Source organism: Drosophila erecta, unplaced genomic scaffold, assembly GCF_003286155.1.
Source record: "Drosophila erecta strain 14021-0224.00,06,07 unplaced genomic scaffold, DereRS2 tig00000021-arrow-pilon, whole genome shotgun sequence".
Taxonomy (NCBI): domain Eukaryota; kingdom Metazoa; phylum Arthropoda; class Insecta; order Diptera; family Drosophilidae; genus Drosophila; species Drosophila erecta.
In genome coordinates this window covers 6,320,656-6,335,888 of record NW_020825198.1, presented here as the reverse complement: position 1 = coordinate 6,335,888, position 15,233 = coordinate 6,320,656, and the positions used below count along the sequence as shown (strand labels likewise).

Here is a 15,233-nt window from a genome sequence, read left to right as displayed (position 1 = left end):
CAGTGGCATATGTAGCTTAGAGGATATATAAGTTCGTTTACACATCGGAAATAATATTTTTAGTGGAAGATGTAGAACTGGATAAGACATAAGCTGTAGAACAAAGACGTTTGTTAAGTATCAAGAGTAGCGGCTAGTTTTCTGTCACTTATCTTTAATAACTACTTAAAGTTTCGAAATATGATAAACAACTTTCCGCAATCCATTAAGCCTTTCGAGTATATGTATACAGAAAGACCATAAATGGTTTCCTTCTCCATAAATCTCCTGTGATCAATGAAATTCAAGAATATGTTCAATACTTTTCGCAGTTGAATTCGTATATAAAACCAACTGCCGTATGTATGAGAAGTATGCAACTGAGTGTCAGCGGCGATAAATGGTCTCCGTAAACAGCGCACGCCGGCGCTACATGTTGTAAATATCCAATTTGTATATTCAATTATCTACTCTAAAAACAAAACTCCCTCCTCAATGGGGGACTACAGGGTATAATCGATAACTTTAATTCAGCCTCTGTGATTTTCAGCAATCCACCCCCATGGTCACACTGTCTGGGCAACCCCCCCGCACCTACCCACTCGACCAACGTGTTTGTGTGCAGAATTTCCACGGCTAAATAAAACCGAAAATTGGCAAACCGCCGTATCAGATTTAGCCGTTGATTGCCTAATTCCGCAGGAGCAGGGCCGAAGAAGCCACCGAAGCGGAGTCAGGATCAGAAGATCACCAGCACCAGGAGCACCCAAAGGAAAGTCTTCCTCCTCTTTTTCTTGGCTGCCGAGGCGTCGCGTGTGCGGATCTTTCAGCAGTGAATAACCCACGGCTTTTTGTTTTCGGCCAGCGGAGGAGCGTGTTGCAGTCGCAAGCGGGAAGATGGTTAAAGCTAAAAAGGGCAAGAAAGAGATAGTGACCAAGGTCGAAGGCGGTTCCTCGGCGGACGAAATGTAAGTCTTGTGCAAGTTGGGCATCAACCTGCCAACTTGGCAAACTTTCTAACGTTTATTATTCAATCTTACAGCTCCGATGTGGACAGCGACCAGGTGAGCCTCAACAACAAGAAGAACCAACCCCTGAAGGGCAATAAAGCTGGCGAGGACGATGTCCAAGCCCTGACCAAAGGGGTCAAGAAGCTTAATGTCAAGGGAAAGGGCAAAGCAGGCAAGAATGACGCCTCCGATGAGGAGGAGGTGGTGCCCGCCAAGGGCAAAGCGTCCAAGAAGTCCGCCTTTGAGCTGCTAATGGACGACGATGACCAGGACGAGCCCGCTGCCCAGGAAAGCCAGTCTGAGGAGGAGGAAAAGGTAGTGGTCGCCAAGGCCCAGAAGAACGAGAAGAAGGGCAAAAAGGCCAAACGCAAGGGAAAGGACGATGACGATGAAGATCTGGACAAAGTTTTAGCTGAGCTTCAAGCGGAATACGCAGGAGAGGCTGCTCCTGCTTCCACTACTGTTGTCTCCCCGGAAGAACTGGCTGATGAGTTCTCCAAGAAAAAAAAAAACAAGAAGCAGACCAAGCAGGCTGCTGTGGCAGAAAACGCGGGAGAGGATGAGGCCAGCGACGACGATGAGGGCGGCAGCACTGTGAAGTCAGCTGCCCAGAAAAAGAAGGAAAAGAAGGAGCGCCAAAAGAGGGAGGCTGCTCTAGCCAAGCAAAAGGCAGCTACTGAACCCAAACCTAAGCCCGTGGAGAAACCTGCGCCAGAACCAGAGCCAGTAGCTACGGAAGAAGTCCAGCCCGAAGTCGAAGAAGAGGAGGAAAAGTCCACCAAAAACAAGAAGAAGGGTAAGAAGGATAAGAAGGCCGAGCTTGAGGAAGAGAAGAAGGACACCAAGAAGAAGGGTATGTCTGCTGCCATGGTGGCGGCCATGCAGGAGCAGCTGAGAAAGCGCAAGGAGGAAGAAGAGCGCCTAGAGCGGGAGGAGGCAGAGCGAATTCGCCTGGAGGATGAGCGCGAGGAAGCCCGCCTGGAAGCAGTGCGTCTAGAGGCCGAGAGGAAGGAGAAAAAGAAGCAGCGCGAGGCGGAACGCAAGGCTCGCTTGAAGGCCGAAGGCAAACTGCTCACCAAGAAGCAGAAGGAGGACAGGGCTAGGGCCCAGGCTCTTCTGGAGTCTCTGAAGGCTCAGGGACTCGAGATTCCCGATCCCAACGACAAGCGACCCACGCGGCCAGGTGATTTCATTTCATTAATGGTTCTACAAAGCTCCAAAGTTTGATTATTACTGTTTGTGGCCTGATAATTAATTATATCTAGATTTTATATACAGTCGTCTAGAAAGTGAAAGTATTTTTTTAACATTTATTTGTACACTTGTATATCACTTTTTTTGTAAATGGTATTGCTTTCTCCATGCATTTGTATGCAAGGCCCTCGGTTTTTGTGTTGCTTTGTAACAATACTAGCTTATAATCTAAATATCAGGCGCAAATTCGAACTCTTCACTTGCTTATTTAAGTCCTTACTAACGGATTAATGTCTTTCAGGAACTCGCATCCGTCCGAACAAAAAGAAGGGCCCCAAGGAAGAGGCCGTCGAGGAGGAGGCCAAGGCAGCGGAAGCCCAAGCTGCCGCCGCTGCTGCAGCTGCAGCTGCTGCCGAAAAGGCCGAGGAGGAGAGAGTCAAGGAGAGTTGGGATGCCACCGATAGTGAGGCTGAGCCAGAGCCCGAGGAGGAAACCTCGCAGGCCACTAACAATGGCAAGACCGAGGCTGCCGAGGAAGAAGACGATGATACAGAGGACGATGAAGATGACGAAGATGAAGATGACAGCGATGACTCCGATGAGGATAGCGATGATTCCCGTGAGGTATCGGTGTTGGCCAATGACCCAGAGTCGCGACGACTCCGTGCGGAAGCCAGAATCCTGAAACGCCAAGCCGAGGCGGAAAAGAAGCGCTCAACCGATGAACTCAGAGCCGGAGTTGTTTGTGTGCTAGGTCATGTAGATACAGGGAAAACCAAGATTCTGGACAAACTGAGGCGGACACACGTCCAGGATTCCGAGGCGGGTGGCATCACCCAGCAGATTGGAGCCACAAACGTGCCCATCGAAGCCATAAAGGAGCAGACCAAGTACGTAAAGGCGGCCGCTGGATTTGAACATCGCTTGCCTGGTCTATTGATCATCGACACACCCGGCCACGAGTCCTTCAGCAACCTAAGGAACCGAGGATCCTCCCTCTGCGACATAGCCATCCTGGTGGTGGACATTATGCACGGCTTGGAGCCGCAAACCATCGAGTCAATTCAGCTGCTCAAGAAGAAGAAGTGTCCGTTCATTGTGGCCCTGAACAAGATTGATCGTTTGTACGATTGGAAGCAGTTGGGCAGACGAGATGTCAGGGATGTGCTTAAGGAGCAACAGAGCAACACACAGCTGGAGTTCCAGCAGCGCACAAAGGACGTGATCCTGCAGTTCGCCGAGCAGGGCTTGAATGCTGCTCTGTTCTACGAAAATACGGATCCGAAGACATACATTTCACTGGTGCCGACCAGTGCAATTTCGGGCGAGGGCATGGGCAACCTGCTCTTCATGATCGCCGACTTCTGTCAGAATATGCTGGCCAAGCGCCTGATGTACTCCGAGGAGCTGCAGGCCACCGTGTTGGAGGTGAAGGCACTGCCAGGTCTGGGAACCACCATCGATGCCATTCTAATCAATGGAAAGCTCCGCGAGGGTCAAACCATGGTTGTGGCCGGCACTGATGGTCCCATAGTCACCCAGATCCGCTCTCTGTTGATGCCCCAGCCCATGAAGGAGCTGCGTGTGAAGAACGCCTATGTGGAGTACAAGGAAGTAAAGGCTGCGCAGGGCGTTAAAATCGCCGCCAAGGATCTGGAGAAGGCTATTGCGGGCATCAATCTGCTTGTTGCCCACAAGCCCGATGAAGTCGAGATTTGCACGTAAGTTTTATGTCAATTTTGTATTTTAGCAAACGCATAATCTATTATAATCTATGTCATATTCATGTTTCATGTGTATTTGCATTATTTCAGCGAGGAAGTTGCCAGGGAGCTGAAGAGTGCCCTCAGTCATATTAAACTGGCTCAGACAGGCGTTCATGTCCAGGCCTCCACGCTGGGTTCGTTGGAGGCTCTTCTGGAGTTCCTGCGTACATCTAAGATTCCTGTAAGTATTCCCAATATGTTGGTAAATCTTTTGCGTAGTTTAATTTGATCAGTTTTCAAAAGTTAGGTCTATAGATATTTACAGTTTTGTTTATCTGTTAAGATTGATAGCATACTTTCTGGCGACGGAATGCCAAATGCTACCGAAGAATCACGTTGCATTTATATTTAAATTTATTTGCTCATATTTCTGTTAAATGAAATGATAGCTTATATAAATAATATTCGATGTAATACTCCCCAAAAAAATCCAGATTGCATAGTTTCTGCAGAATTTATTTGCAGTTAGAAATACAAGCATTAGATGCAAACCAGGTTTCCTCATATTTTCTGCTTAGTTGATTAACGCCCTTTTAAATCAGTGCACCCACTATCCCCTGGCAAATAATGAAGTACACGTGGCTTCAAAATGAATTGCAATCGAATCAGAGGGATAGAAAAATCCCGCAGGAAAAAAAAGAACTCAGACGATGCGCTAACATAATTTCGCACCGTTTGTTTAGACAATTAGCCAAAAGAATATTTTCGAGCCAGCCAGCCACATAGTTCCCAAAAACGGAGGGAGAGATAACCTTTTAATAGGTGGGCTCTGCAATTTATGTACACATTATTTATTTCTGCCCATGGCGGGTTATTTCTAACAGCTCGTATAGTCCGACGATAAACAAAATTTCTTCCCAAAAAAAAAAGGAAAAAAAAAAAAAACGCATAGTACGCAGTTTGGAAAATTTGCCATTTTCTTGGCTACTTTTCGATATCGCTGGCAAATTGAATTCGGTGCGGCGACAAAGTTGTAAATTTGCGCTGGCCAAAAAACTATTTCGGATTCGGGAATTATGAGTGCGTGAGGAGGCGGGGGACACGAGATTTTCTCCTCCTGTCTGCCAGACTACGCCGTAAACATAAAAATGCGTATTTTTGTAAAATGCAAACCCGGCCGTTCTAGCCACAGCCACCAAAACCATGATGATGATGATGATGATCATGGCGATGATTCATGCCAGAAGAAGGCGAATGGCGGGCGCCCAGCCAACTGAACACGCACTGTAACCATTTCATTTCGCTGTCTGCCCCCCAGTCTCGAGAAGATTGAACACCCAACTAAAAATACTGGCCGCTCTATATACCATATATACCATATAGATAGATAGGCAAACGCATGTATATCGCGTATCTGGTGTACATATATGTATATGTATATGGCCGCAGCGGATATGACAACTCAAATTCCAATTTAGCAAATATTTATTCCCTAGCAAAGGCGGCCCAATCAATTTCACACGCCGTAAATGAATGAAGCGATCGAGATTGCTTGGCTGGTTGGTTAATGGAAATTAGATAATCAGAATTACTTGCCTTATGCGATTTCCCATTTTTTTTTTTTCGCCTGCTTCAGCTGCGGAAATGTTGCAGCGGAAGCGCGGATAAAGTGAACAAAACAATAAACAGACATATGGGCCATTTGATCCAAGACCCCGATACTTGAGCGTTCTGTTGTTTCAGCAATATTCTATATTCGAGCACACTCTTACTCGCCCCACCACACACACACAGAATGTTTTTGTTTTATATTTTTCCGTTTCTGCTGACACTACAAGCTCATTAGCGACAGCAGCCCACATTTGCTAAGGTTTCCCACAGTGTCATCATCATCTCCATGCAGCCATCATCATCATTGTCATTATCATCGGCAGGCCGCAACACTTTCCCAGGCCTTAAGGTTCCGACCATACACACATGCGAGCGATCCAATGCGATCCGGGCCGAAACGCCAACGCAATATAAAGCACACCGAGCTGAAAAACTATGCAAATTAGCCACCAAATGCAGCCACAGGGCGCGTGGTTGTGGATTGCTGAACTGAACTGAATGAATGAGCGACTGACTGAATGATCAGACCGGGCCAGGGACGTTTCAGGCCGCAAAGGGGTCATCGCTCAGATACCCTCGATATCTCGATATGTCTGTGGCAGCTCTCTGATTTAAGGTGGCTTTTAAAGTCGTTTTGATATTTACCTATCCTCCCTCGCATGTTTATTAAAGTGGTCTTATATCCACCTACTTGATCTTATGAGGTTCTGGCCCAGAGTTTAGTATCTGTAAGATACTAGCGCTAGATCTCGTTAGTAGCCAATTAGATGCTTTTCTAGTTAAGCCCCTTTTTGGGAGAAGTCCGCTCCTATTCAACCATCTGAGCTTCCTTTTGTCTTGCGGCCCACTGAAATAATTTCCAAGTAGTTTTTCTGAGTCGCGCCCATTAGATTTGGTTTCTTGTGTTTTTCGGACGGTCACTTCGACTCCTAATGAATGAATTAACAATTTCTGCAGTCGCTTGCACATGTTGTCCATATGGCCACGACTTTTTGTCGCTTTTTCGATATGGTAAGGTGTCGTCGGTTTTTGCTCTTTATTTATTTATTTTTTTTTTATCTTTGGTTTTCCGATTTTGTCACATTTTAGACGAAAAATTTGTCGCCGTCATGTTTACTGCGCTCGTTTCGAAAATCAATTATGGCCAGCCGACTGACCGAGTGGCTGACTGAATGAGTGACGAACTGACAGAGTGACAGACTTCTGCTGCGGGCTATAGATTCATTCATGATTTAAGCCAGAGATGCTGACCATGTGGGCCGACCACCGGCCGGCTACGTAACAAGTTTCGCCTTCATTTAAGCCAAATTTAGTAACTGGCTAACAAACATTCACAGACACTCTCAAGCTCGGGCTCTACCTTTTTTTTTTGGACCGACTAATGCTATGTAAAATGCCATAAAACTTTATGGTTATCGCTGCTGCCAGAGTCATTTTTCTAGGCACCCACATATGATGGCGGCCTTTTTCGAATCGAAATTGGTATTCGGTATTCGGTGCTTTTGCTTTTTTCCTGCGTGGCCGTTGAAATACGAGCAGTGTTGCCAATTTATTGGCACTGCCAAACTGACGGCCGGAAATTGTCATTTGAGCGGTGGTCGCTGCCGTTCAAAACTCTATATACAAGTATATGTGTATGAAAAATAAAAAAGGAAACAATAATAAAGAAAACCCGCTTGAGAGTTTTGTTTCGCTTAGCCCATTAATTTCTGACACGTCGCAGGTTGCGTTGATTGGCGATTGCCAATCAATCTTGCGCTTGCAATGTTCCACTAATTGGTATTCATGCGATCCAAATTTCACGCTTTTGGACCTTTTCCGTCATCTGAAGGATGTACAATAAATTCACCCACTATGAATGACACAGAACCAGCCACGGAATTTTTATAAGTTTATTCCAGAAACTACAATTTATTCACCTAAACCCCCTGAATATTTGCAGCTGGAAAGTCTGAGTTAATAGCTGCAAATGCATTCGTATTTTATATATTATTATCTTATTTTTAGAATCCATTAATTGAGTTGAGCTTTCAATTAATAGAGGATAGCAAAAATAAAAGCAAACGAACGCGATAAATTGTATGGAAAACAAATCAATTACAAATGCTTTTATTCAACTTTTGTTTTATTAATTGCGTCCCACATATCGAGCGGCATTTATGGAATAGTTGCTTTTATTGTGTTGTTTCATTCATTTAGCAGATATATCTGCTTGTTTCCACAGAGATACAAAAATATATGTGCAGGCACGCAAACACTGGCAGATGCTCGTACGATAATTCATTTCATTGATCAAATAAACATTTGCTACACATTTCGATAAATTAAACTCCCCGCCCCGCCCACTTTTTTTCCCCCCATCGGCGGCAATAACAACAAGCACAATAAGTACAACAAACACTACAAGAGCAACTGATCAATGCCGAGTATTCGATTCATTCATGAAAATTGACTGCACTTGTTGCCCAGCTTGATGGCCATGTGTTTTGCAGTGAGTGTTCGTCACCATCGCGATTAACCATTTATGCGCCTTTTTAAAAGAAATAATTAAATTTAATTACTCAAAATAAGCCATAAATTGACAGCTATTTAACTCTGAGGGTAATAAAAGCCAAAATGTATGGGGCGGTTTCAAAGCGTGGTTGGTAAAACTGCATCTATTCTGTGGGCCAAATAACAGAACCGATAAAAATGCATGTTAAAATGCACTTTTCCGCCTCCAGTCAACAGACATTCCTCGGTTACGTCATGGAAAATGTTTTCGCCAGATTTATGGTCTGTTGGCTGCACATTTTTATGATCGCCTGCCGGAAAATCCAAGCCAAAGACATCATGAATGAGCGGCTGCTACCACTCACCATCGCCCTGTCTCTTTCTTTGGGCCATTGCAAACCCCGTTATGCATTTGGCCTGCAATTTCTTCTGACGCTTGCAGTGATGGTAGTACCTGGGTACGGTACGAGATCCAGGCCAAAATGTACTTAGGTTACCAAAGGTACATAACCAATTCCTCTGATCAAACCTTTCTAATGTTGTAAAGATCCCAAGCGATACAAATTTCTCAGGCTTGTGTGCATTTTAAATTCACTTAAAAAGTACCCATCTTTATAGAAGGGTACACCTTCCATTTGTACCCATCACTGAATGTTTGCCGTTGATGTTGCAGCGTTGGCTTCATTAACATTTGCACCTCGTAGCCATCAACGGCCAAATATAGCGGTGCTGCCGGCTGCCATTCATAAAAAGCTGTGTGCAGCTCGCTCAGTTGGCTGGTTAGTTGGCTTATACAACAGGCTGGCTGGCTGCATTCGCATTGCCGTTCGTACACCCGCAACTTGGCTGGGTTCATGTTCATTCATTCAGTTTGGCAATCCACACACTCGCTCACACTTACCTGTATTTTCTTTGCACAACAATGTTTCCCGCAACTGTTTTTGGTTTTTGTCTTGTTGCCATTTTCATGAATGAAAAATATTGCGCACTCGAGAAATTGCTAGACGCTGGCTGTCTACTTTTATTACTGAGCAGCTACTGGTGTTGCCAAATAAGCTAAATTGTTCAGCTTCAGGTGATGTAGATACATTTCTGGCGAAACGCGAATTCTTTAGGATCCTAATTTTCAATCTTGTGCTGCTACTTTATCTAAACCTATTTATGTACCGCGAATTCTTGAGCATTCCTAGTTTCAGCATATAAACGACTGAGCCTGCCCCAATCCCTTTCTCTCCTTATATACATAGGGATGGGTATATCATCCTCCATCTCCGCTATTGGGATCCAAAACATCACGTCAGATGCTGTTGCTGCATTTGGGCAAAAATGTAATTATGTAGCCATCAACTATTCGTATGCATTCATTGTGCTGCGGTTGCCTTTGCCATAATTGTGTGCCACTTGTTGTTGCTGGCTTTGGATTTGGTTTTGGATTCGGATTCGGATTCGGATTTGGTAGGTGGGCCAGGTGGGCAGATATACCTCGCAGTCGGCCGCAAATGTGTATGACCGACGTAATTTGATTCCCACATGCATTTTAATTAAAAGTAAACAACAGAAAGTTTCGCAAATCCAACTCGTCATGCTCGGCGACTTGTCGTCCGTTTGGGGCCGCCATTTGGCACCGCATTTGCACGTTTGCATGCGAAATGCAAAATGCAAAATGCAAAAACATTCCAAACTATGCGAATCCACATCCACATCCACTGCCAATGATTGCGGTTTCGCCCACTCGCGGCAGAAGCTGCAGTAGCGGCAGATAAGATAATTAGCCACTTTGGCCAGCATGCTCGTCTGGGTAGATAGCCATGTAATATTGCAGGAGGTGTGGAAATAATTAGCCGCATTGGAGATCAATATATGATTAGGAAATGTATAGTTTACCATAGTATGTATCTCTTCTGTAGCACATTGTACATATATCTTTAAAAGATACTTTCTTTTTTCCACTCAAGCAAAGAAATAGTTCAACTAAGTATTTTTAAGCAAGTTAATTATTTAATGAAAACTACTTTTCTGTTTGGCCAATTAGTTTGCACTTCAGAATGAGCGAAAAACTACGCAATTAATGAGCGAAAAGCAAAAATACCACGCAAATATCTTGGGAAATATTGACGGCACAGAAACTGGCTAAATCGGATAGCGTGACGTCTTCGGGGGTCCATTCATGAATGGCTCGATGGAGGAGGAGGGTTCGAAGGGGTTAAATGCGACCCCGAAGAAAAGTCCATTGTTGGGTGCTTAACCCTCTGCTCCGCCCCTATATGTGTGTGTGTGTGTTTTTTTGGACGCTCTTCGCTGAATTTCATGAATGAATTTGATTTCGCTGTGGTCGTGGCTCTCTTTCCCATGCTTAGCGTGTTTCGTAGTACTAGCTGGGCATACGCCTGTTGGCAGGAAGGAAGTGAGGTAAGAAGCAGACAATGCCAATGTTTTCATTAATGCGACGCAGTTGCCAAAAACAACAAAGGCAATGTGACCCATCTTGGGGCTGACGCACAGCAAGGCAGCCGAAGTTCCAATACCCTTCTTAAAACTGGATCAAAGTTGGGTGTGCAAAACTTCGCATTTTGTACAAATAAAAATTGTAGTAATTAGTCAGGATAAGCTTTTTGAAACTGAAACATTAATTTTTTTATTTAAATTATGTTATATTCTAAAGTGCGAGTAGGAAATGAAATTGTGAGATATAAATTAAAAATAAAAACCACAATGCTGAGATTGTACAATTTGTCTGACTAATGTGATAAAACCCTCAGCAAGGGTATTAAAAAAGAAGGAAGCAAGAAGCGAAAAAAACAATGAATGAGTGAACCCAAGTGAATGAGTAAATGAATGAATGTATAAATGGAAAGACGAAAACAAAAACAACAACGGAAACAATTCTTCCTGTCCCAAACACACTCATACCCTCACACAGATACACTATCACTCGCATACAGTTACACCGAACATCTCACAGATACTTTCCAGAGCTTATTGCTTAAATTTCATTCATAAACACGTAGCGAGCGTATTTTTGGAAGGAAAGGAAGTTGAAAATAATAGATTTGTGTTTGCACTGAAGAACCCCAAAGCCAAATGGGAAGTTCACTAGCAACGTCCGGCATTTTCTTGAAATCGCCGCAATTTTCCAATTTCGTAACGAAGGTTTCCCTCGACATTAATCAGCTGTTTAGGCAGTCCGTCAGTCAGTTTAGCCGACATATGCCATTAATTTAGTTGTTATTTCAACAAAAGTGGCATTATTGGCAGCGTTTAAGAAAAGGCACTGAACAATCGATTTATGCACTGTCCCAAAGTTTATTTTTTTCAAGTTCGCTCTCTCATTGATTTGATTAGAAAATATTAACAAGCACTTTTATTGAAATACATTTAAATTAAATTGTGACTAGAAAGTGGGTTTATTTTTCAATAGGCAGTAACTCAAATGTAAAATATCGGTTTATAGAGTTTTTAATTATTGATGCTGGCACTTTTCGCTCAGTGTGCTCACCTGTCTTGGCTTCTCGCCCGTGTCATCGATAACACTGAGTGGCATTGCCACTTGACGTCATCAGCCAAGGGGGCGGTGGCCGTGGGCGTGGCCTTCTACCTTTGGCTTCCACGTTAACCGGGCTCCCCTGCTAATTAGCCGCCAGTCGGTGTGCGCTTTCATTTGCCACTTACGCACTTCCCGCCCACAAATTCTGGGCCAGAGCACAGGCAACCGTCTTCTTCTGGCCATTTTGCTGATGCCAATTGTGGATGTGATGCCAAAACGTTCTGATTGTTTGTGCGAAATGATATTTAGCTGGAAGTCGACTGCCAGCTGCCACGTGGAGAGACCCCTCAGCACACAACCATGTTCTGGTCCCATAGTAACGCACTGAAAAGTGCACTGCAAATAAATTTCAGCTAACCATATGCTGCTAATTATCATTTAAAACACTAAATCCATTAAACTGCATTATTGCCAGCACTAAAAAGCGGTCTAGTCTAATTTTTCAACATATATCAGTTTCATTCTTATACTTAGTATATTTGCAATGTGTTATGTGATTTGGAAAACGGTTTTTTGAGTGCACAAATGGGGGCATTTGGCTATTACTACCGTTTGCACCCGTTTTTCGTTTTACATGCAATCGAATCCGACGACTGCTATTTTTTTCGCCTGCTCAACGACTTTGAGTTTTCTTGCTCGCTTTTGCTGCCACTGTGCCACAATTGCATGCAACAATAAACTTCCGATTTCATTCATTGTTTTGCTGATTGCAAAACTCTTTCTCGCCTTTTTCCCCCATTTTTTCCGCATTTTCCCCATTTGCCTTCCGTTAGTTACACACAATTTTCTTTTATAACAGCGTCAGCAGCTGAGGCGTTTCGCAGTAATGAATGAAATGCTCATGAATGGGTTAAGCTGTAATTGAATTCAATTTACAATCGAAACACTTGAGCTGAAAACCAGCAATTTTACATGACGTCAGTGGATCGTGCGTGTGTATATCTTTAATACATGTGCAGTTCTAAAAATTCTCAAAATAAGCTATGTATTTGTTGTATTTCTTAAATTGAAACCTATCATGCCAGAATAGGGCTAGTGTCAAATATTTTTCTTGTAAATGTACTCAAAATATCAAGCAGTAGCGCTATATCAGAAAGCTTTTTAGACCTTTTAGCTTAAGTGTTGTATTTCTGTTTAATTTATGCCTGCGATAAGCTGGCATTTAAATTAATCCGATTAATCTAACCGATAAGCCGACATTTCAATTTATCAGACAGCTGTAAAAGAGAGAGTAAAACGGGTTGTACTGCCAGTTGTTAATGGGTTCAATCGGTAGCCTCTCATTATTTCTGTCTTATCAGTGGCGCGTGCATATCCGGTGGAGCAATTAAGTCGCTATCAACAGCAAATTCCATTGGCCCACTCACTGAAGTTCGCCAGCGGCAGAAGTCCAGCAATCCACCCATTTCACTCATTCCACCCGGGCCATTCAAACCATTCAAACCATTCGAACCACCCAACCAACCATCCATCCATTCATTCATGTCAGACGCTCGCGTTGCTGCTGTTATTTTTATCAATGATCATTTGTAATCATCTGCTGGCGACGAACAAAAAAAATAAATAAAATGAAAATTGAACATCTTCGATGTGAATGAACCCATCGCCAGAGTTTTCCCCGTCTCTTTCCAATGTCTCCTGGCCACTTGGACTTCTGAGAAATGTTTCACTTCGGTGGACTGCTTGTTTAGTTAGACTTTGTTCTATTTTTCTATTCGATTTTTCTATTCGTTTATTTTTGCTATGGCTGTGCGACTAAAAATAGCAAAAGTTTTCTTTGGGTCAAATGCTTTTGGCCAAAAAAAGAGTGGGGAGAACACAAAAATTGAACTTTTTTCGACACACACGGTGGGCAAAACTAGGATGCAGAAAAATGCTCTTGAAAAAAGGAAAAGGTTTTACATTTTAAATTTATAAATTAATATAATTTAATATTATATGAACTTGGGAAAATAAATATATAAACAATTTATCGCAACGCCAAATAAACATTCCTTATATTTATAAGCCTTATCATAGAAATTTATGAATTTACCCCATATGCAAACCCTTTTATTTACTTTTTCTAGTACTCTGCTATCCGAATTGGTCCCGTGGTCAAACGCGATGTGATGAAGGCCTCCACAATGTTGGAACACGAGGCGCAGTAAGTAAACGCAGACTTATCGTTACTATGCTCACTTTCCCCGCCATTTGTGTGCGGATGTGTCATACGAAATTGTACCATATCAGAGTTCTTAAGAATTTGCTGAATGCGCCATTTGGTGCAGCCGAGTGTAGTGAAACTTCCACTATCAAATTCACTTTCGTGGGGGTTTATTGAACTCCCCATTGAGGATTTCGCAAACAGAAACAACGTCGACAGATGGAAAATTGTTGCAGTAAAAGTTTTCTATGAATGAGTATTACCATGAAACAAAGGCGATGACTTGGGTAATTTTATGATTATTATACGGCAGTATCACTTAACCCAGTTTCTAAAAAATACACTTCCTGTTTTAGCGATTTCGCAGAATAGAACCATCATGGGATTTTCTTTAGATACTAGAAACAAAATGTAATATATTTTAAACATATTTCTTTTACTTGTTTTGGTTCCTAGCTTTATTACTTCCTCTCGGGAACGTGTCCAACTCACATGTAACACCTTCTCCTGACCATTTTCAACGGCACACACACTTCATTTCATCATTATAGTATCCGCGGTGCCCGGAACATTTTTCGATTACATTGTAGGCCATTGTCGGTTTATATCCGAACACTTAAAGCAGCAAGACGTCCGCGAGACAGCGAGAATAAACGACTTTTTGATATATGACAACGAACAATGCAATTTTATTGCCGCTTAACTTCATTAACACAATTCCCCGCCCCTGCCCATTCCACCCGCCACTTGATAAACAACAACGCAATATGGTCGGATCTTTGAAGATTGTGTCTGATATTAGCCGACGAAGGAGCCGATGGTCGGGTTAAGTGATTCATTTAGCGGCAATCACAAAATGCACTTTACCGGGGGGATAAAGGGGATAAAGCTAAGAGGGCTGCCCATGATTTATTATAGAGAGCGAAACCTTTGGGCCGGCAGCTTTGTCTCATTAGCGGCGTTAAGTGCTGCCAAATAGCCAAGTCCATCGTCTATATCTACATCTTTCTCTTTTTCAGTCCTGTCTCCTTTGCTCTGCTACTATGCCGGTTTCCAATTGCAAACAATTTTCGTGCTCTGCTTGGCAACAATAAAAGTTGCGAATGCGAGGCGCAGATACATTTACGGCCCACTCAAATTACGCTGTCACATGTGCGGAAAAACGAAAAATGAAGCTCGAATAGCGCAAATAGAAATGTAGCTGCGATTGTAACTGGTATCTGGTATCTTGCAGCTTGTATCTACGCCCAAGACGGCGCATTTCCGTTTCCGGCCCTTCTGCGCATGCGTGCGTTCACTTTGAGTTATGCCCCTTTTTGGCCCTATACGCCCCACTATCTTTTACTATGTGTGGCTGCTCTTCATTTATTTATGTTTCGTACGCGTGTGGAATTTTCGAACCATAAAATTTAGCATTTTACGCTGCGAGCAGCGACCATAAAAGTCGTCTGTCTGCCCGGCAAAGAATTGCCTTCGATGGGTTCTACTATACAAGTATATGCTCCACTGTGTGGCTGTCGCCTTTACGAGTTCCATAAAATGCTTAACTG

At 43.3% G+C, this 15,233-nt stretch overlaps 1 protein-coding gene across 1 annotated transcript in view; it reads left to right on the top strand.

The window, feature by feature from the left end:
* Positions 1-329: 329 nt before the first annotated feature.
* The window catches only part of LOC6546263 (eukaryotic translation initiation factor 5B), a 34,530-nt gene continuing 19,626 nt past the window's right edge, over positions 330-15,233 (top strand). The window contains exons 1-6 of the mRNA XM_001971723.3: positions 330-417; positions 530-947; positions 1,022-2,172; positions 2,485-3,904; positions 3,998-4,130; positions 13,607-13,683. Of these exons, the coding sequence (XP_001971759.1) occupies positions 877-947; positions 1,022-2,172; positions 2,485-3,904; positions 3,998-4,130; positions 13,607-13,683 (2,852 nt within the window). The 5' untranslated portion in view covers positions 330-417; positions 530-876. The remainder of the gene's footprint in view (positions 418-529; positions 948-1,021; positions 2,173-2,484; positions 3,905-3,997; positions 4,131-13,606; positions 13,684-15,233) is intronic.